General features: G+C 50.9%; 1 protein-coding gene across 3 annotated transcripts in view; it reads left to right on the forward strand.

Annotated features, from left to right (window-relative positions):
* SYNGR1 (synaptogyrin 1) overlaps window positions 1–19,633 on the forward strand; it is a 40,731-nt gene extending 21,098 nt beyond the window's left edge. The window contains exon 4 of one of the 3 annotated variants that reach the window (XM_043543650.1): window positions 19,061–19,633. In XM_043543650.1, coding sequence (XP_043399585.1) covers window positions 19,061–19,156 — 96 coding nt within the window. In that variant the 3' untranslated portion in view covers window positions 19,157–19,633. Of the gene's footprint in view, window positions 1–1,089; window positions 7,452–19,060 lie in introns of those variants that run through there. The other 2 variants (XM_037881955.2, XM_037881951.2) reach the window with 2 other exon arrangements.
* Window positions 19,634–20,037: the final 404 nt, after the last annotated feature.

Consider the following 20,037-nt stretch of genomic DNA (forward strand, 5'->3'; position numbering starts at 1 on the left):
TGGTAGGAAGAAAATGGTGGAATTTGTTTGGACCCTCCCCAGAGCTTCGTTTCCCTTCCTTTTTTATCCCCCAACCCACACCGGGGAATTTCTCTACTTGTCCAGATTTTGGGGCTCCATTTCAATGTAACCTATTGGGTTTTTTCCATACACAAAGAGCCTTCTTGTACTTTCAGTCTATGTGACTTTTATTTGAAATTAAGAGATGGAACAAAACAAGAAAGAACATAAGTAAAGTCTGCACAGGAGAGCACAGTGTGTCTGTCTTTTGTGAGATACTGTGTCACCCCTGCCACACAAAATAGCGGCCAGCACACTGCTAGGAATGTAAATGTGTGGTACGCAGATGATAAGATCATGCCAGTGGCATAGCTGCCATCCCGCTCAACCAGAATCTGCTCCTCTCACTAGACGTTTCTTTGTAGTTCTAGTGCAGATGGGGCTATCAGTGGGGGTGGAAAATCAGGGGCTGGAGGAGCTGTGGAGGTGGCATCTTCACCCCCTGAGAAATGTGACAAAGGAGAGCAACACCTGTCACATCCTCCCAAACTTTGTCTGGGTGTGTCCACACTGGAGTGGGAGGTGTAGTTTCCAGCTCAGGCAGATGTACCCATGCTAGTTATGATCAAGCTAGGGCACTAAAAATAGAAGTGTTGCCATGGCAGTATGGGCTAGCCACCTGAGTAAGTACCTAGGATCCAGGGCAGGATCATACTCAGAGAGCTAATCCATCCCACTGCCAGCACCACAACGGCTACATGGCTATTTTTAGCACGCAAGCTCAATCAAACCTAGTGCCTGTATGTCCACTGGAGCTGGAAATGATGCCTCCAGCTCCAGTGCAGACATACCCAATGAGTGGTACTGCAGGGCTCTCCCCACAGACCAGGGTTCCTCAGCCACAGGAAGAGAGAGATGTGAGATGAAAGGCCTGAGGAGGAAGGCGTGTGTCCAGCTCCTCTCTCTGTTTGGCTGGAGGAAGGGGAGTCTAATGGTGTCTGTTGGGGTTTTTATTTCAGTCACGTTACTTTGTTTGGTTGTCTCCCTCATTGACTCTTCTCCCTATCCCCTCCTGCTCTCTCCTCACAGGGCCTCCTGACATTTCTGGCTTTCCGGAGACTCAGACACATTAGCTTTCAGGAAGAATACAATACTCTCTTCCCTAGCTCCCCCGCACCGCTGCCCTAGTGCCATTCCCCGGGGGGCACTTAGCGCCATTCCCCCAGGGCCTTGTCAGAGAAGGGGTGTGCATAGGGGAGGAGGTTGTTGAAGTGCAGATGATTCCAACTCCCAGGATCGGGGTGGGAGGCAGGGGCTGAGAATACAGAGGCACGTTGCCGTGTCAGTGCAGCTGACGTGGTGGGGAGAGAGAGAAGCGAAGTGCCTTGGAACTGGGATGGGACGTTAATTGTCCTTTGGGGAGTTGGAAGGAAGTGACCCACCTCTCCTCCTCCACTTCCCCGCACCTGACTAACGCTGAATAACACCTATATCTCTTTCTATTGGCATCTGCTCAGTCTTAATATTTTAGCCGGGCAGGGCTCCCTGCACCACAATCCCTTCTTCCCATCTCCACTTCCTCTCACTCCTCTGCTCCTTTCACTCACTACGTTGGGATGGTCCCTGGGTGGCTGGACCATTCAAACATGTCTGGGACACTGGGGGAAGGCAGCTCTCTGGTCCCTGACCCTCCCTGAGCCCCAGCCCCAATGATCTTGTCACACCAAAGAGCGTTCCAAAAGCAATGTCAGAGACGGGGAGCAGGAACAAGGCTGGACCTATTCTAGAAGGCCTCTGCTTCCCCCCCTTCCCCCGCAAGGTCTGTGATTTTTTTTTTTTTGGCAGCATAGCGGGTTGCTCAGTGGTTGACTAGCAGTGAAAGGGTTAATGGGAACAGCCGCTACCTCATGTCCATCCCTTTCCTCTGGCAGGTCGGTCTGGAGCCCCAGTAGGGTCTGAGGTGAAATGGGTCACAGATCCAGCCCAAAGGAGCGAGACCTCTGAGGTGGACGTGAAGTAGATCACCTGGCTGGGGAGGGGACGTTATCCATGTATATCCGTCTATGCCTTCACAATGTGAACCCTGTCGCTAGGCAGGATGGACCCAGTGACTGCTGTGGGCGTGGGCAAAGCAAGTGCAAGTAGTGGTTGGCACACTTGCGCGCTCTCTCTCTTGTCCTGGGCTCGCGCTGTCCATGGGGCACACTAACTCTTCTTGCACTTGGGTGTGTTTAACCAGTGATTTCCAGTCATGCCTTGTGCACTAATCCTTAACCACTACTAACTTGGCTTTTGTTTGTCTCTCCTCCTCGGCATGTTCCTTCCCTTTCTCCTGCCTTTCTCTCTCTGCTTCCCATCTCCCCTCATCCTCCCTTAAAGGTGGGCCAGGCGTTTCTGGCATACCAGCGCTACCGGATTGGTGCCGACTCAGCCCTCTTCTCCCAGGACTACACGGACCCAAGCCAGGACTCCAGCCTGCCTTACGCCCCTTACACGAACGAGGACGATGCCACAGACACGGTGGGGACGTACCAGCAGCCCCCTCCTGTAGATGCTTTTGACGCTGAGACACAGGGGTACCAAACCCAAACACAGAACTACTGAGCTACACCGGTGCCCCTTCCCATGCCCCTCCCCTCCGCCCCCTTCCCTCTGCCGGCGGGAGGCTGTGGCACAAAACAGACAGGCGCATCCCAGCGCAACAGGTGGCCCTTGGCCATGCTCCAGCCTGGGGCCATTTGTTTTTATTTATTGTTTTTTAAAAAGAAAAAAAAACCCTAACTGCTCCTCCCTCCCTCTGAATTGTCCACCAGACCCAAACTGCGTATTCCCAAGTCTATCCCTGTCCCTGTCACAGCAAAAGCTCCCCTGGCAACCTGGGAGTGAGCAGCAGCTTTGGGCAAGAATCCAGCTCAGCCTTTTGGTGGGCAGGGGAGGGTGACAAGGGCACCAGCACAGGTAGCAGAGGCCTAAGAGGGGGAGATAACGGGGACTGCTCAAGCGGATCTGGGGGGCAGGGGGAGAAGGTGGCACCTACAGTGTTGGAGCGGATGCGTGTGTCTGTCTGTGTGGGTGGGAGGGAGAGTTGGATATGGGGGAGGAGTGTGTGAGGGAGGGAGAGGTCAGAGCAAGCATGCAGGTGTGCAAGGGTGGGGGGATGTGTAAGCATCGGGGCAGGTCATAACCCCTTTGCCTCATGGGGTATTGCCCCCTCAGCAATACAAGGCTGTATGGGAAGTTGTTGGTAGTTTATCTTCAGGGGTGTAGGGAGGAGTGGTGTTGAGGGTGAGGGACGGGGGGTTGAGAGACAAAATGCTTGGGGGTGGAGTTTTGCAGGCACCATCAAAAGCTACAAAGATGTTGATAGATTTTAAACCAAGAGAATAATCAGGACTGGACAGGATGAGCTATGCAATGAGAATCCCTCTTTCCCCAGGCAATTGGATTGGAGGTGTTTCCCCATCCCCATGTAAGCACCCTTCTGAGGTTAACACTGTGGTCCTCTAGGGAGAACCAGAACCAAGCTGCACGCTCAGGGTGGGGAAGATGTCTTAAGAGAAACTCCTGAGAACTCCATTCGGTCCCCTGCTCTTCCCGCTCAGGGATCACAACTGGCTAAGCACGGGATGAGGAGGAAGTCACTGGGCTGATTTGGGGAAAAGCCAGCTTCACACCAGTTGATGGGGAGCTTTGCCAGCCAATTCTGGGAGCCCTGTGGCTTTTGCCCAGAATAAAGGTGCAGGACAAAAGGGACAAGCGGATGAATTTAATTTCTATAGTCCTGTTGAATCTACATCTCTGATGGAGTTAAAGAGATTCCAGCCTCTCTGTGCTCCGAGACAGATCATCCCAGGCATCTGTGCCACTCTCTCTGGAGCCCAGAGAAACGGGGCAGAACTCTCAATGGAGGTTCTCGCCCTGCTGGAAAGAAATACTGCTGCTTTTCTGCCAGCTGGCGTCTAGACATTCTTAGAGTGGGTGTAACCAATGAGTAGGGTCCCAGCAGCTGGGCTCTTGTGTGTGCCCCAGTTATCCTGACTGAGACTGGATCAGGGAACCTAAGAGGGTTCTTTAAACAGCAGCTCTGCTAAGTGAGCTGAATGGGGAGCATCTCCCCCTGCTCTTGCAAAACCTGGCCATGCTGCACTCTCTTCCCACTGAAACTCGGTCTTTGTGTATCTTACAGCTCTTCAGAGACGTCAGTGCTCCATCCTCAGTCCCTAGCTCCTGGCAGCCTAAGGGCTTGTCTATACCGGGAAATCGACTAGAACAGTTATTCCGGGATAGCTCCCTGTGTGGACACTATGCTCTGGAATAAAATGTTGTTGTTTTTTATCCTAGAATCCTTACTCAGCTTTGGAAGTACACTAATTATTCTGGACTACAAGTGACTTTTATTCTAGAATAGAGTGTCCACAGTGGGAGCTATTGCACAATAGCTATTCTGGGCAATTTCCTCATGTAGACAAGCCCTAAGAAAATGAGGCCAGGAACCAAAGCTAGGTATCTCATGTGGGTGTGTAGAATATTAACTCCTAGGCTACCATGCTTGAGCTGGGCAGAGCTCGCAGCCCCTGCTGGCCCTAGGATGGAGGGATCAGGAGCAGAACCAGGGTAATATGATAGTACAGAACACTAACCATGGGGCCACTCTCCTGAGCACCTTGAGGAACTGAGAGATCAAGGATGGAACACAGGTGTGCTAGGTGGCAGTGTAGAGCACTTACTGTTAGGACTCCTAGTTCCTGCCAGGCTTCGGAATTGAACTTGGGTTGCCAGGAGGGCAGGGCAAAACATCTAGGTCAGTGGTTTTCAACCTGGTGTCCATGGACTGCCATTAAGAAAATTTTTAGGGGTCCGCAAATGAAAAAAGGTTGAAAACCACTGTTCTAGGTTACTACCTCCCTCCCTTGCCACACACCTCTCGCCAAATGGAGGGTAGGAGAAATAGGGAGACGCAGCCCCAAAATGGGTGGAGGAACTGTCTAGTGAGGATTCCCCTCCTTTGTACACAATTATACAGCTGTTTTTATCTGCAGTGTCTATCTTTAAAGGAAAAAGAAAAGGAGTACTTGTGGCACCTTAGAGACTGACCAATTTATTTGAGCATAAGCTTTCGTGAGCTACAGCTCACTTCATCGAATGCATGTATGTATCGGATGCATGCATGTAGCTCATGAAAGCTTATGCTCAAATAAATTTGTTAGTCTCTGAGGTGCCACAAGTACTCCTTTTCTTTTTGCGAGTACAGACTAACACGGCTGCTACTCTGAAACCTATCTTTAAAGGGCTGTTTCTCAGAGCTGCCTATGGAACTTCCACATTTGGGCACTAAAAAGAGGAGGAGCTGTTACCGGAGGGAGCTGAGACTCCAGCTGTTGCGTGATCTATGTGCCTGTGTGTGTGTGTGTGTGTATGTATATTGTTTACAGGCCTCCCCATTGGCACCTCTCCCAGTGTTTTGCTGTACATGGCACATGGCTAGCAGCTAGTGGAGGTGAGGGGAAGGAAATGATAGGCCCTGTCACAGCTGAAGCACAAAGAGGAGCTGGGCAAGTCTCTCACTCCATGGTCCCGAGCAAAAGCAATACTGTAAATAGGAGGTTTGGTGGGGAAGGGTTCCCATCTACCAAGCTTCTCTTCTGTTGGGGTAGCCTAATATTTAGGTTTGGGAAGAGGGGGGACTTTATCGAGAGGTGTTCTTCGTAATCCGTGTCAGAGAGAGCTTTCTCCAAGTGGTCTCTCCCCCTGGAGTGAAGAGAGAATGACGGAGTGGGGGAGGCTTGTGTGGGGAGGTAGAGGAATTACAAACAACTGGTGTCTCAGGGTAAAACCCCAGCATATCTTTTGGAATGAATCTCTGAGACCCAGCAGCCATCCCCCACTTTATCAGAGAGGGTTCTGCCCGTGGGGAGGGGATGTTTTTATTTTGGTTTGTACCATGGGGCTATTTTAATGTCCCCTCTCCCATCACAGCCAGGAGGGTCCCTAAAGTCATCTAGAGCTGGTCACAGAGTAGCAGCCGTGTTAGTCTGTATCTGCAAAAAGAAAAGGAGGACTTGTGGCACCTTAGAGACTAACAAATTTATTTGAGCATAAGCTTTCGTGAGCTACAGCTGCATTCCGATGAAGTGAGCTGTAGCTCATGAAAGCTTATGCTCAAATAAATTTGTTAGTCTCTAAGGTACCACAAGTCCTCCTTTTCTTAGAGCTGGTCAGTAAAGAGACCTTTCCCCCTTACACCCTGCTCCCCTCACAACACCAAGGGACCCCCTAGCTGCTCTGCGATGGAAGGCTCATTACCTCCCCTGTCAGGGCAGGCATCTCCCAGGCAGATGAAGAACCAGTCTGCTCCTGTCTCAGGTTATTCCCCATCTCTCTGTCCCTCTGCTCCTGTTCTCTGTCCATCGGTAGATGTCTGCATGGCAAGCAGGAGCTTGCAGTGGTTCCTAGAGGGTTTGCCCACTCTGGTGGCTCTGTTCCTGGCTTTGCTTTTGCCTGGCGGGAGCAGCGAACTCTTTTTAATGTAACATCCTCAGCCCTGATGAATAAGGGACTGGGGCAGACAGAGAGAGGAGGACAAGGGTCTCTGAGTAGTAGAACGATTAGGGTGCATTTCCCTCTGTGGTGGTGGTGGCTTTTTAACAGGGTTGCAGGCTCCCTACTGGAAGGGAGGGAACGATTCTGGCCCCCCGTCTATATGCACACACAGCATTTGGGGACCCTGAGTTAGAGGCTATTTCACAACAGGAGGTGCCAGAGGAGGTTATAGCTCCAATGTTCTGACAAGTCCTGGGCACAAGGTTGCTCCCCTCCCATGCACACATTCTATTCACCAACTCAATTCAGTTCTCTTCCCCTCCCCTCGTTCCTGACAGCTCCCTAGGAATAAGTCTCTGCACCTAACACTGCCAGCACCCTGTACCCTTATAAGCATGTGGGAGACCCTGGGAATGCAGGACAGATGGGTGGGTCCTTTTAGGAATCATAACTCCAGCTTCTGGAGAGACTAGGAGACAATGAGGCCCAGAGGTTAGCTCAGTCGCCCTGTGTGGCATGTATGAACCATTTCTCCAGACGATCTCACTGCCTCTGTGGCATTGACAACTCCAGTTGGGTTTCCCTGCCCCTTCTCCTGCAGCGTTACTGCCTGTGTATAGTATATATATATTATATATAAATAAAAAGATGTATAATATAAAGCAATACATATATATGATGACTAAAGAATGGCCTGCTGCACACAGGTTCCTTGGGTGTCTGTCCAATCCTGAGTGTCCCCCCACTCCCTCCCCCACCTAGTATGTTTTCCAAAACCAACTCCAATAAACCCTGCCATCTTGGCACCTGTATTTACTACGTCCTGTATATTTGTGGTTAACAAAGTGAAGGTGGTAACTACTGGTGTCTCTTATCAATAAAGTTATTATGTTCAAAATAACAAACTATAATGAAGGTGCCTTGGGTTTTCTTCCCTTTTGTATTCTGGGGATTTGGGGGTTATTTTACCCTACAGTTTATTGCTGTAGATTATTTATCTATTGCTCTAGCTTCTAGCAGGGGCTATATTTTAAAAATATCATTAAATATTAAAAAAATCACCAGGCACTGCTACAGTAGACTTCAGCAATAGATACCCTCCTACAAACACCTGTCTCATTTCCAATAGCCACAATGTGATAAGCATAATACTCAAAGTACCATCCCCTGCCTAGCCTTAGATGACACTTTTCTCACATCTGTCTATCTTGCACTAATGAGCCCATTGTCATGGTATCTGAGTCCTATGTATCCCACCCCACTCTCCAACTTGTGGTCAATCAACACAGGGGTCCTGGTAGTGAAAGACTCCATTCTTCTTTAAGTGCTTGTTCACGTCCATTCCACATTAGGCGTGCGCGTGCTGCGCGCACGAGCGTCGGAAACTTTTTCCCTTAGCGGCTCCCGGCGGGCCCCCGAGTGGCTCCACTGCGCCCCGCAGATATACCTCTGCCGGCCCAACCCCCTCCAGTTCCTTCTTACCGTCCGTGGCGGCATTGGAGCAACCTCTCTCTCTCGTAGAAGAGCAGTCCCTTAGCCTTTAGAGTAGCAGCTGTGTTAGTCTGTATTCGCAAAAAGAAAAGGAGTACTTGTGGCACCTTAGAGACTAACCAATTTATTTGAGCATAAGCTTTCGTGAGCTACAGCTCACTTCATCGGATGCATTCAATGGAAAATACAGTGGGGAGATTTATATACATAGAGAACATGAAACAATGGATGTTACCATACACACTGTAATGCATCCCATGAAGTGAGCTGTAGCTCACGAAAGCTTATGCTCAAATAAATTGGTTAGTCTCTAAGGTGCCACAAGTCCTCCTTTTCTTTTTGCGAATACAGACTAACACGGCTGCTACTCTGAAAACTGTAAGGAGAGTGATCACTTAAGGTGAGCTATTACCGGGGGGGGTGGAGGGGGGTGAGGGGGAACCTTTGCTCAAGAAACACCATTTGCTCAAGAAACTTCCTGAAAAAGCACAAGAACAAATCCGCACAGACACACCCCTGGAACCCCAACCTGGGGTATTCTATCTGCTACCCAAGATCCATAAACCTGGAAATCCTGGATGCCCCATCATCTCAGGCATTGGCACCCTGACAGCAGGATTGTCTGGCTATGTAGACTCCCTCCTCAGGCCCTACGCTACCAGCACTCCGAGCTATCTTCGAGACACCACTGACTTCCTGAGGAAATGACAATCCATCGGTGAGCTTCCTGAAAACACCATCCTGGCCACTATAGATGTAGAAGCCCTCTACACCAACATTCCACACAAAGATGGACTACAAGCCGTCAGGAACAGTATCCCCGATAATGTCACGGCAAACCTGGTGGCTGAACTTTGTGACTTTGTCCTCACCCATAACTATTTCACATTTGGGGACAATGTATACCTTCAAATCAACAGCACTGCCATGGGTACCCGCATGGCCCCACAGTATGCCAACATTTTTATGGCTGACATAGAACAACGCTTCCTCAGCTCTCGTCCCCTAATGCCCGTACTCTACTTGCGCTACATTGATGACATCTTCATCATCTGGACCCATAGAAAAGAAGCCCTTGAGGAATTCCACCATGATTTCAACAATTTCCATCCCACCATCAACCTCAGCCTGGTCCAGTCCACACAAGAGATCCACTTCCTGGACACTACGGTGCTAATAAGCGATGGTCACATAAACACCACCCTATATCGGAAACCTGCTGACCGCTATTCCTACCTACTTGCCTCCAGCTTTCATCCAGACCACACCACACGACCCATTGTCTACAGCCAAGCTCTAAGATACAACCGCATTTGCTCCAACTCCTCAGACAAAGACAAACACCTACAAGATCTCTATCAAGCATTCTTACAACTACAATACCCACCTGCTGAAGTGAAGAAACAGATTGACAGAGCCAGAAGAGTACCCAGAAGTCACCTACTACAGGACAGGACCACCAAAGAAAATAACAGAACGCCACTAGCCATCACCTTCAGCTCCCAACTAAAACCTCTCCAACGCATCATCAAGGATCTACAACCTATCCTGAAGGACGACCCATCATTCTCACAGATCTTGGGAGACAGGCCAGTCCTTGCTTACAGACAGCCCCCCAACGTGACGCAAATACTCACCAGCAACCACACACCACACAACAGAACCACTAACCACTATCCTTGCAACAAAGCCCGTTGCCAACTATGTCCACATATCTATTCAGGGGACACCATCATAGGGCCTAATCACATCAGCCACACTATCAGAGGCTCGTTCACCTGCACATCCACCAATGTGATATATGCCATCATGTGCCAGCAATGCCCCTCTGCCATGTACATTGGTCAAACTGGACAGTCTCTACGTAAAAGAATAAATGGACACAAATCAGACGTCAAGAATTATAACATTCAAAAACCAGTCGGAGAACACTTCAATCTCTTTGGTCACTCGATTACAAACCTAAAAGTTGCAATTCTTCAACAAAAAAACTTCAAAACCAGACTCCAACGAGAGGCTGCTGAATTGGAATTAATTTGCAAACTGGATACAATTAATTTAGGCTTGAATAAAGACTGGAAGTGGATGGGTCATTACACAAAGTAAAACTATTTCCCCGTGTTTATTCCCTCCCACCCCCCACTGTTCCTCAGATGTTCTTGTCAACTGCTGGAAATGGCCCACCTTGATTATCACTACAAAAGGTTCCCCCCCCCCCCCCCCCGGCCGCTCTCCTGCTGGTAATAGCTCACCTTACCTGATCACTCTCATTACAGTGTGTATGGTAACACCCATTGTTTCATGTTCTCTATGTATATAAATCTCCCCACTGTATTTTCCACTGAATGCATCCGATGACGTGAGCTGTAGCTCACGAAAGCTTATGCTCAAATAAATTTGTTAGTCTCTAAGGTGCCACAAGTACTCCTTTTCTTTTAGCCTTTAGAGTAGCTGTTTTCAGTTCGTTTACATATAGACTGTGAACACTTAAGTGATTAGGTGCTTGGAGGCCTCCAGCACCAGCCCTGTGTGCCGCAGGCCCACAGCTTCAAGGCTTGCGCCACGTGCCGCTAGCCTATGCCAGTTAGTGACCCCCACGACTCATGTCTACGTTGCCTGGGGGACGGACATCAAACTGAAAGGTGTAGGATTTGCAAGGCGTTCAAGCCAAGGATAAGGAAAGAAAGAGACTTTAGTCTAAAGCAACTGTTGATGGAGGCCGCATTGCAGCCGCCGGGCCCGGAGCGCCCGACGCCGGCTCAGGCTTCCTCGGTGCGTAGTGCCCCGGAGCCGTCAGGAGACCCGGCACTGGCGAAGCACCGTAAACTGTTGGTCCCAGAGCGCCAGGCTAGGCCCCGGCACCGATCGTCCTCCCCGGTGCGGCCCCCGGCACAGCCTAAAGGAAGGTGTGGTCGTTCCCCGCACAGGAGGCTGGTGCCTCCCAAGGCACCGAGCACTGACAAGAGCGGGAAGGCCACGGTATCAGCGCTGACACAGGCGGTCCCGGCGGCACAAGCCCCACCAAGCCCAGACCTAAGTGAGCTCAGTGTAGGCGATGGGCTCAAGGGCATAACGGATCAGCCCTCTATGCCTGGCACCTTTGAGGCCGCAAAGGACCTCATCGAGCTACTGGCGGCGAGCCCCCTCCCATATGGGGAGAACCCTCCGGCACCCATGCCTCGGGCGCCATCGAGGGGTAAGCCGGCAATGGTGTGCCACTCAAAAACACCGTCCCGGCACCGCTCCCGGAGTTGGTCCCGGTTGAGCTCCGACTCCGCAGACTCGCATTTGCCAGCAGCCCAGAAGGAGGTTGTGGTACCGGCAGCGGGTCCACGCGAAGAAGCACCAGGAAGGGCACACCGCTCTCCGGCACCGCCCAGAGACTGGCACTAAGCCAGGCTTTTGAAGGTGTGCTCGAGGACAGCGTACCAGACCAGTCACCGGATCCGTCCCTTTGTTTCCTGAACCGCCTGTCCCGTTTCTTCCATGCGTGGTCCACCATTATGTTGGACCGTTGGGTCTTACAAACGGTGCAAAACGGGTACTCGCAGCAGTTCGTCTCCCTCCCCCCTTCCCCGTCCCTCTTCAGGGACCCCTCTCACGAGCATCTCCTAGAGGAGGAAGTCCGCTCACTGCTACGGGTGGGGGCGGTAGAGGCGGTGCCTCACGGCCTAAGGGGAAAAGAGTTCTATTCCCGATACTTCCTCATCCCCAAGGCCAAAGGGGGCCTTCGCCCAATCCTAGACCTACGCAGGCTCAACAAATTCCTGGTCAAGGCCCTTTTCCGCATGGTCTCTCTGGGCACCATCATCCCTTCCCTGGATCCGGGGGATTGGTACGCCGCCCTCGACATGAAGGACACATACTTTCATATCGCCATTTTCCCAGCACATCGGCGGTTCCTACGCTTCACTGTGGGCCGAGAACATTATCAGTTTGTGGTTCTCCTGTTCGGTCTAGCCGCAGCCCCAAGGGTGTTCACGAAGTGCATGGTGGTGGTGGCAGCCTTCTTACAGAGGCAGAGAATCCAGGTGTACCCATACCTCAACGACTGGCTCCTGGTGGGCCGATCCGAGGCGGAGGTGTGGGGCCATGTGGAGGTGGCCCTGAGATTGTTCTGTGAGCTGGGGCTCCTGGTCAACATCCCGAAGTACACACTCGTACCCACGCAGAGAGTGGAATTTATAGGGGTGGTCCTGGATGCGGTGCAGGCCAGGGTAAGCCTTCCAGTATCCCGATTCCGGGCTATCCAACAAGCAGTGGCCTCCCTGTGCCAGTTTCCAACAACAATGGCCAGGTGCTGCCTGCGGCTGCTGGGCCACATGGCAGCATACGTGCACATGGTCAGGCATGCCAGACCGAGACTCAGGACTCTGCAGGTGTGGCTCACTCGGGTGTACCGCCCAGGACTTGGTAGTGACAGCCCCAAGGGATGAGCTGGACTCCCTGCTGTGGTGGCAATTCCAGCCTGGGGTTTGCGAAGACATCCCCTTGGCCGCCCCACTTCCGGACCTGACGCTGGTGACAGACGCGTCAGACCACGGATGGGGAGCTCACCTGGGGAACGTCACGTCGCAGGGGTTGTGGTCCGAGGCAGAGCGGTCGCTCCATGTCAACGTGAAGGAGCTCAGAGCGGTTCGTCTCGCCTGCCAGACCTTTCACACCACTCTGAGTGGTCACAGCATGACAGTTCTGACAGACAACACTACTGCCATGTTTTATATAAACAAGCAGGGCGGGGCTCGTTCCTCGCCACTCTGTCGCAAGGCTCTCCTCCTCTGGGACCTTTGCATAGCCCATGCGATTCACCTCGAGGCGTTCTATCTCCCGGGGGTGCGGAACGAGCTGGCGGACTCCCTCAGCAGGTCGTACCACATGCACAAGGTCCTGCTCAAGGTGCACAGGGACAGGGTGGCGGTGATCCTTATCACCCCAGCCTGGGCCCAGGGCCGGAGCAACCACTAGGCGAACTAGGCAGTTGCCTAGGGTGCCAAGTGGTTGGGGGCGGCCAAAAACTCGCTCTGGGGAGGCGGTGGAGCGGAGATGAGCTGGGGCGCGGGGAGGGCCGCCTGCAGCAAGTAACTGGGGGGGGACGCAGGGGAACCGGTCCCCGCCCCAGCTAACCTCTGCTCCGCCTCCTCCCCTGAGCACGCCGCTGCGCTCTGCTTCTCTCCCTCCCAGGCTTGCGGCGCCAAACAGCTGATTGGCGCCGCAAGCCTGGGAGGCGGGAGAAGCGGTGGCGGTGGCGTGCTCTGAGAGGAGGCGGAGCAGAGGTGAGCTGGGGCGGGGAGCTGCTGTATGGCGGGGAGGTGCCGCACGCGGCTCCCCAGGCTGAGGGGAGCTGCCGCAGGGCGAGCGCCTCGGGGAAGGGGGGGGGCAGAGAGCTGCCGCAGGGCTCCCGGGGTGGGGGGGGCGAGCGCAAGGTGGAAGTTTCGCCTAAGGCGCGAAACAACCTTGCACCGGCCCTGCCTGGGCCCGCCAACACTGGTACACATCGTTCCCAGAGCTGTCGGTGGACGCCCCAGTAGTCCTGCCCCTACACCGGGACCTCATTACACAGGACGACGGGTGGCTTCTCCACCCCGACCTGCAGTCACTGCATCTGACGGCATGGAGGCTCTGTGGCTAAACGCCCTGGAGATCCAGTGCTCCCTTCCTGTGCAGCAGATTCTGCTTAGCAGTAGAAAGCCCTCTATCAGGGCGGCCTATATGGCCAAGTGGAAAAGGTTCTCGTGTTGGTGTGAACCCCGACAGGTGTGGCCGAGCCAGGCTGCGGTGCGGGCCATTCTGGAGTACCTCCTGCACCTCAAGCAGCAAGGGCTAGCCCCGTCCTCACTTAAGAGTGCACCTGGCAGCCATCTCCGCCTTCCATCCGGGGTTCTCGGGGGGCTTGGTGTTTTCACACCCAATGGTGGGGCGGTTTCTTAAAGGGTTGGAGAGGGTGTTCCCGTACTCCTGCCCCCCAGTCCCTCCATGGTCCTTTCTAAACTCATGGGACCCCCTTTTGAGCCCCTCGCTACCTGTTCTCTCCTCCACCTTTCCTGGAAGGTGGCGTTTCTGGTTGCCGTTACCTCGGCCAGAAGGGTGTCCGAACTGAGGGCCCTCACCTCTGAGACACCATACGTAGTATTTCACAAGGACAAGGTGCAGCTCTGGCCGCACCCCAAGTTCCTCCCTAAGGTGGTGTCCCAATTCCATCTGGGCCAGGACATTTGTCTGCCGGTGTTCTTCCCCTTGAAACCCCATACGGACCCGAGTCACCGCAGCTTGCGCACCTTGGATGTGCGTCGAGCGCTGGCGTTCTATTTGGAGCACACCAAACCATTTCGCAAATCCGCGCAGCTGTTTGTGGCTGTGGCCGAGAGGTTACAAGGCCTCCCAGTGTCGGCGCAGTGGATTTCGTCTTGGATTACAAGCTGCATCTGGGTGTGCTATGAGCTCACAGGTGTTCCGGCCCCGGCGGTCACAGCCCACTCAGCCGGGGCGCAGGCAACTTCCACGGCGTTCCTGGCACAGGTCCCAATCCAGGAGATCTGCAGAGCAGCCACCTGGTCCTCAGTGCACACCTTCACGACCCACTATGCGGTCAACCAGCAGGCCAGAGAGGACGTGGTAGTTGGCAGAGTGGTCCTCCGAGCAGTTGTTCCATGACTCCTACTGTCCTCCAGAGGTAAGCTTGTAATTCACCTAATGTGGAATGGATGTGAACAAGCACTCGAAGAAAAAAAAAATGGTTACTTACTTTCTCGTAACTGTTGTTCTTTGAGATGTGTTGTTCTCATCCATTCCACCACCCACCCTCCTACCCCTCTGTCGGAGTCGCTGGCAAGAAGGAACTGGAGGGGGTCGGGCTGGGGGGGGTATATATGCGGGGCGCACTGGTGCCACTTGGGGGGCCTGCCAGCCCGACGGGAGCCGCTAAGGGGAAAAGTTTCCAACGCTCATGCGTGCGGCATGCGCACACCTAATGTGGAATGGACATGAACAACACATCTCGAAGAACAACAGTTACGAGAAAGTAAGTAACCATTTTTTCCCCAATCCCCTGAGACATCCTCCTTCCCCTTGCAACACCCTCCTTCTAGTTAGGGCAATATTGAGTAGCCAGGAAAGGCAGAGCCATCTTCTGATCCATTTTTGTTTGGGGCTTTAGCCTGGGTTCAATTGTACCCACAGAACTCCTGAAACCAAGGCTGCCAAACCTGAGTGGTGCTGTGACCCGTGAGCCAGGTTGCAATGCCACTCATTCAAATTTGACCCAGACGCCCCTTTGTCATGACAGAGGGGTGGCTGGGCCAAACTTCAGTAGTGCTGTGACCCTGTGCAACAGATTGCCACATCCAGACTGGGGAGCTGGGCCTAGCCCCAGGGACAGGAGCCACCACTGTGGAGTGTGTGTGGGGTGGGCTTGCTCTCCAGTTCCCCTCCCCAACACCTCCCCTCCACACCAGGCCAGGATTAGGGTTGCGGTGCTGGGCCAGGATTAGGGTGCTGCTGTGGGTCATCTGTGTCCCCCTGGATTACAACTCAAAATCATGTCCAAAAAGAGTTTAGTACAGTGCACCCATTGAAGTGGGAGGCTGCATTTGGGGCAAGGCTTCTTTCTACTCTCCTAGCTTTTGAGATGTTAGTAGGTTGCAAAAATGTCCTTTGGAGCCCATTAAAAACTCAGTGTCAACCAATAACTCATGAGCCATTGCAGCACTGCCGACCCCAAGTATTCAAAAAGAATTACTCCCTTCCCCCAAACCCATGAGCTTATCTTAAAAATCATGAGATTTCAAATAATTAGACATTTTGGCATCTTTTAATTTCCTTCTGTTTTTTGAACCTTTAGGGGCCATGTTTTTAAGCTTTGCTCTGCGGCCCTGAAGGCTAGAAACTGCCTTGTATTTTAAAATGAAAGCTGAAATTTTCATGAGATCACAAGGACTCCAGGAGCTGGGGCTTTAAGATATCATGAGACTGTGAAATAATTATAAATAAATATCATGAGCCTCTCAATAAAATCACAGTCGCTGGCAACACCGAAACCCACCCACTCAAAAAATCCAGATTGGCTGAACACTCATGGGATCATCATCTTTGTTGTTTTGGTCTCTCTTGGGCACACACAGACATAGAGTGGAGGCAGCTCTGCGCCCGCCCCTGTCTTTCTTCTGGGAGAAGCTATTCCATTTTGCCTTTTTAAACCCCTGGGGTGTGTTCGGGAAAGGGAGGGGTCATCTTTTCTCTCTCCAGTTCTTTCTCACACGTCTGTCTCTTCCCTCTCCATTTCCCTCCTTTTCCAGCCTGCATGGAAAGGGGGGGATGCCTGTAGGCCCAGCTGCTGCTTGCTGACTCCTGTATAGTGCCAGTGCACTACACAGCAGCATCTTCATTAATCACTTCATAGACCAGACACGTAGTGCTGCAGCCACTATTACAGTAGCTGGTCAGTGACAGGAGGGGGCAGCAAAGGTGTGGCAGCTGAGCCTGCGGGAAGAAGGCTGAAGATGGGAAAGGGAGAGATGAGGGGAGAGTCTCTGTTATATCTTTAGGTCCTGCCTCTTCAATGCACAGGTTGTGAATGGCTCTGCAGCGTTAAGACCAAGAGTAGCATGAGTGCAGCAGGCCCAGCTATGCTGGACTAGCATTTCTCTTCCACCACCCAACCTGCAGCCTTCCCAAAAAACTGTAGCTCTCTCCTCCAACCTCAGCCTCGATGATCTGCAAGCAAGGAAGAACATCCCCCAACCCCTCCAAAAAAAAGATAGGCTTCAGAGTAGTAGCCGTGTTGCTTGTCACTACAGATTGGCAAGGCTGTAACTATTAGATGATTGTTTGCAGTGTTGCTGTAGCCATGTCAGTCCCAGGATATTAAAGAGACAAGGTGGGTGAAGTAATATTTTGTATTGGTCCAACTTCTGTGGGTGACAGAGACAAGCTTTCGAGTTAACACAGGACCTGAAGAAGAGCTCTGTGTAAGATCAAAAGCAGGTCTCTTTCACGAACAGAAGCTGGTCCAATACTAGATATTACCTCACCCACCTTTTCTCTCTATTATATATTTGAATCCAGCCTCATGACCCATCACACACACAACATAAGCATTATGTTTCATTTCATTGCCTCCCTAGTTCATTTCATTTTCAATGAAAGTTGTCTGCACCTGAAACAACTGCATGCAGAACTGGTTCCTACCAGGGATAGCAAAACAATGGAGAAAATACAAACAAGAGCACCATAACTGATACAAGGATTGCAGTATGACACATGGGGAGAGAGGGATTGTTTTAATGCCACTATTGGCTTGACTCACTGGATCATTTTATTTATCTATTGGGGCTCAGAGGGGCTTAAATGACCAACGTCCTGTTTCCTCGGCTAGATTCTGGCTATGACAAACAGCCCAGTGATTTCTGCTGAAATTTGTTAAGAAGAGAATACGGGGCAATATAGGAACGGGGAAATAGAGTTAATCAAAATCAGCAAAAGCTGTGTGGCGCAGCGTCCCACTCTGTAAAGTGCTGTGTAAAGCTGTCAGTCTAGCTAAATGATTAGTCATGATGCACTACTTTGTACAGTGGTAGCACTCTCCAACTGAGGCGCTCCAAGTGTTATGCAAACACCCCTGTGAGGTCATTCTTACTAGTCACAATTTGCAGATGGGACAAATGATGTATACAGTTGTTAAGTGACTTGCTCAAGGTCACAGTCTGACTGTGGCAGAGCCAAGAATGGAATCCACTTGTATAAGTATCTTCACAGGGAGTAAGGGCTCTTTAATTTAGCAGATAACGGTATAACAAGAACCAATGGCTAAAAGCTGAAGCCAGACAAATTCAAATTAGAAATAAGGCAAACATTTTCAACAGTGAGCGTGATTAACAAACTCCCAAGGGCAGAGATGGATTCTCCATCCCTTGATGTCTTCAGATCAAGAGTGGATGCCTCTCTGAAAGATGTGTTTTAGTCAAACATAGCAGCACAGCTGTTGGGCTCAATCCTGGGGGTACAGGGGTGAAATGTAATGGCCTGTGCTATACAGGAGGTCATGCTTGTTCATCTAATGCTCCCTTCTGGCCATAAACTCTGTGACTCTAGGACTAACGCAGGTCTGCTTTAACCTCTAGACAGTGCTTTCTCTCTCGGGATTAAATTCTGCTGTAACATATACACACAATTCCATTAACCTGAGTGGGAGCTGCATGTACATGTTATAAAGCAGAACACAATCCTAATTCCCCAATCCTCCAATGTGATGCATATGGACAGATCCCTGGGCCCATACACAGCCTCAGTGATTTCAGTGGAGCTCTCTGCAGGCACAGGAATCTACCCATGCTCATCATGTTATAGGACTGTGACCCTAGACATCATGAAATCAGCATCTGATTCTGCTGCAATCCAGAAAAGGTGATAGCTGCAATGCAGTTGTGTTTTAAAATAGATAGCTCCCATCATCTTTTTAATAAATAAACCCAATAGAAACATTCTGCTCTACATGGGATTTTGAAGTTCCAGAGAAATGTTATTTTAAAATAATTTTCCCCATTTGATGTGTGTGCACATGCAAGCCCCGATCCTGAAAACAAATGTGCTTATCTTTACACATGGGCTTACCAACTTCAGTGGGACTAAGCTTGTGCATAAAGCTAAGCCTCTGTGTACCTGTTTGCAGGACTGGGATCTTCAGTTTGGTATATTCTCTTACCTGGCCAATATTAACCTTTTTTCTAAGAAATCATTCTAACACGGTATCTATTTCCATTCGGATTATTGAACATTCTTGTGTCCTTCATAGATTATAAAGATAGAAGGGACCACTGTGATCTTGCAATCTGAACTCCCATATAACATAGGTGATAGGACTTCCTTGAATTAATTCCTGTTTGAATGGGAGCTGATCTTTTAGAAAACCATCCAATCTTAATTTTAAAATTGCCGGTGCTGGAGACTCCACCACAGCCCTGGGTAAATTGTTCCAATGGCTAATTATCCTCTCTGTTAAAAATGTACACCTTATTTCCAGTCTGAATTTGTTTAGGTTCAACCTCCAGCCAACGGATCGTGTACCATGTCTGAAGGAAAAGGATTGGAACTCTCCACATATTTGGAAGAAACAGATGTGATCAGGCACTAGACAAGAGTGGACGAAGAGGGATTGGACTCTGCTGGCCAGGCCCCCAACATTTCATAGACGTAGTTCAAAATCATTGAGTTAATTCACTGGTGTTTATTTTGAAAGTAGAATTTTGTGTGTCTGAACCTCATATATTTTCTACAAAACAAAAGACTACTATGGGACTGCTGGAGTGTCCAGCCTTGATAACTCCCACCCTGGCCAGTATGACATTGCCACACAAGAGCAGAATTTCACATCTGATCACCTGGGTACTGATTCACACAGAGAAATGTTTGCTGTTCCGAGAAACCTTCAGTGCTATGGCATCCATCACTCACATCAAAAATGTGTCAGTCACACAAGTGGAGGTCTCTTCGTCTGAATCCTCATTTAAGCGATGGGATTATTCTTACATCTCCCCTCCTGTTCCCATAAAGACGTTATACAAAACCCAGCATCCCTGAAACAGGCTGCCCTCACCTAGAAAGGTGCAGGCACATTCTTGAGAAAGACCAAAACCAATTATCTGTACATGTGCATGTATATCATTATATAAAATTTTTAAAAACTACGCTGTCTTGCTCTAAATTCATTCACTGGGTTCCTTTGGTAGGATTAGCCTTGACCAAGGGCCAAATTAAGATCTCAGTTATAAGAGACTGCTGAGTAATTCCACTGACTTCAGCAACTGTGGCCCAGATTCTGAGCTGTGCCTCGCAGGAAACACAGCCCAGTCGTAGGGGAAGAGGTTGTGCAAAGGTAGTTTTGTGGTGCCTGAATTCGTCCAGGAGCCAGCTGAGCTTCTGGTGTAAATTAGAGCCACCCCAGGGGCTGCTCTAATTTATGGTGGATACTCACAGCCACCTATGCGTTCAGACATTCCACACACCCTTTCTGCT

Source organism: Chelonia mydas, chromosome 1 (assembly GCF_015237465.2).
Source record: "Chelonia mydas isolate rCheMyd1 chromosome 1, rCheMyd1.pri.v2, whole genome shotgun sequence".
NCBI lineage: Eukaryota > Metazoa > Chordata > Testudines > Cheloniidae > Chelonia > Chelonia mydas.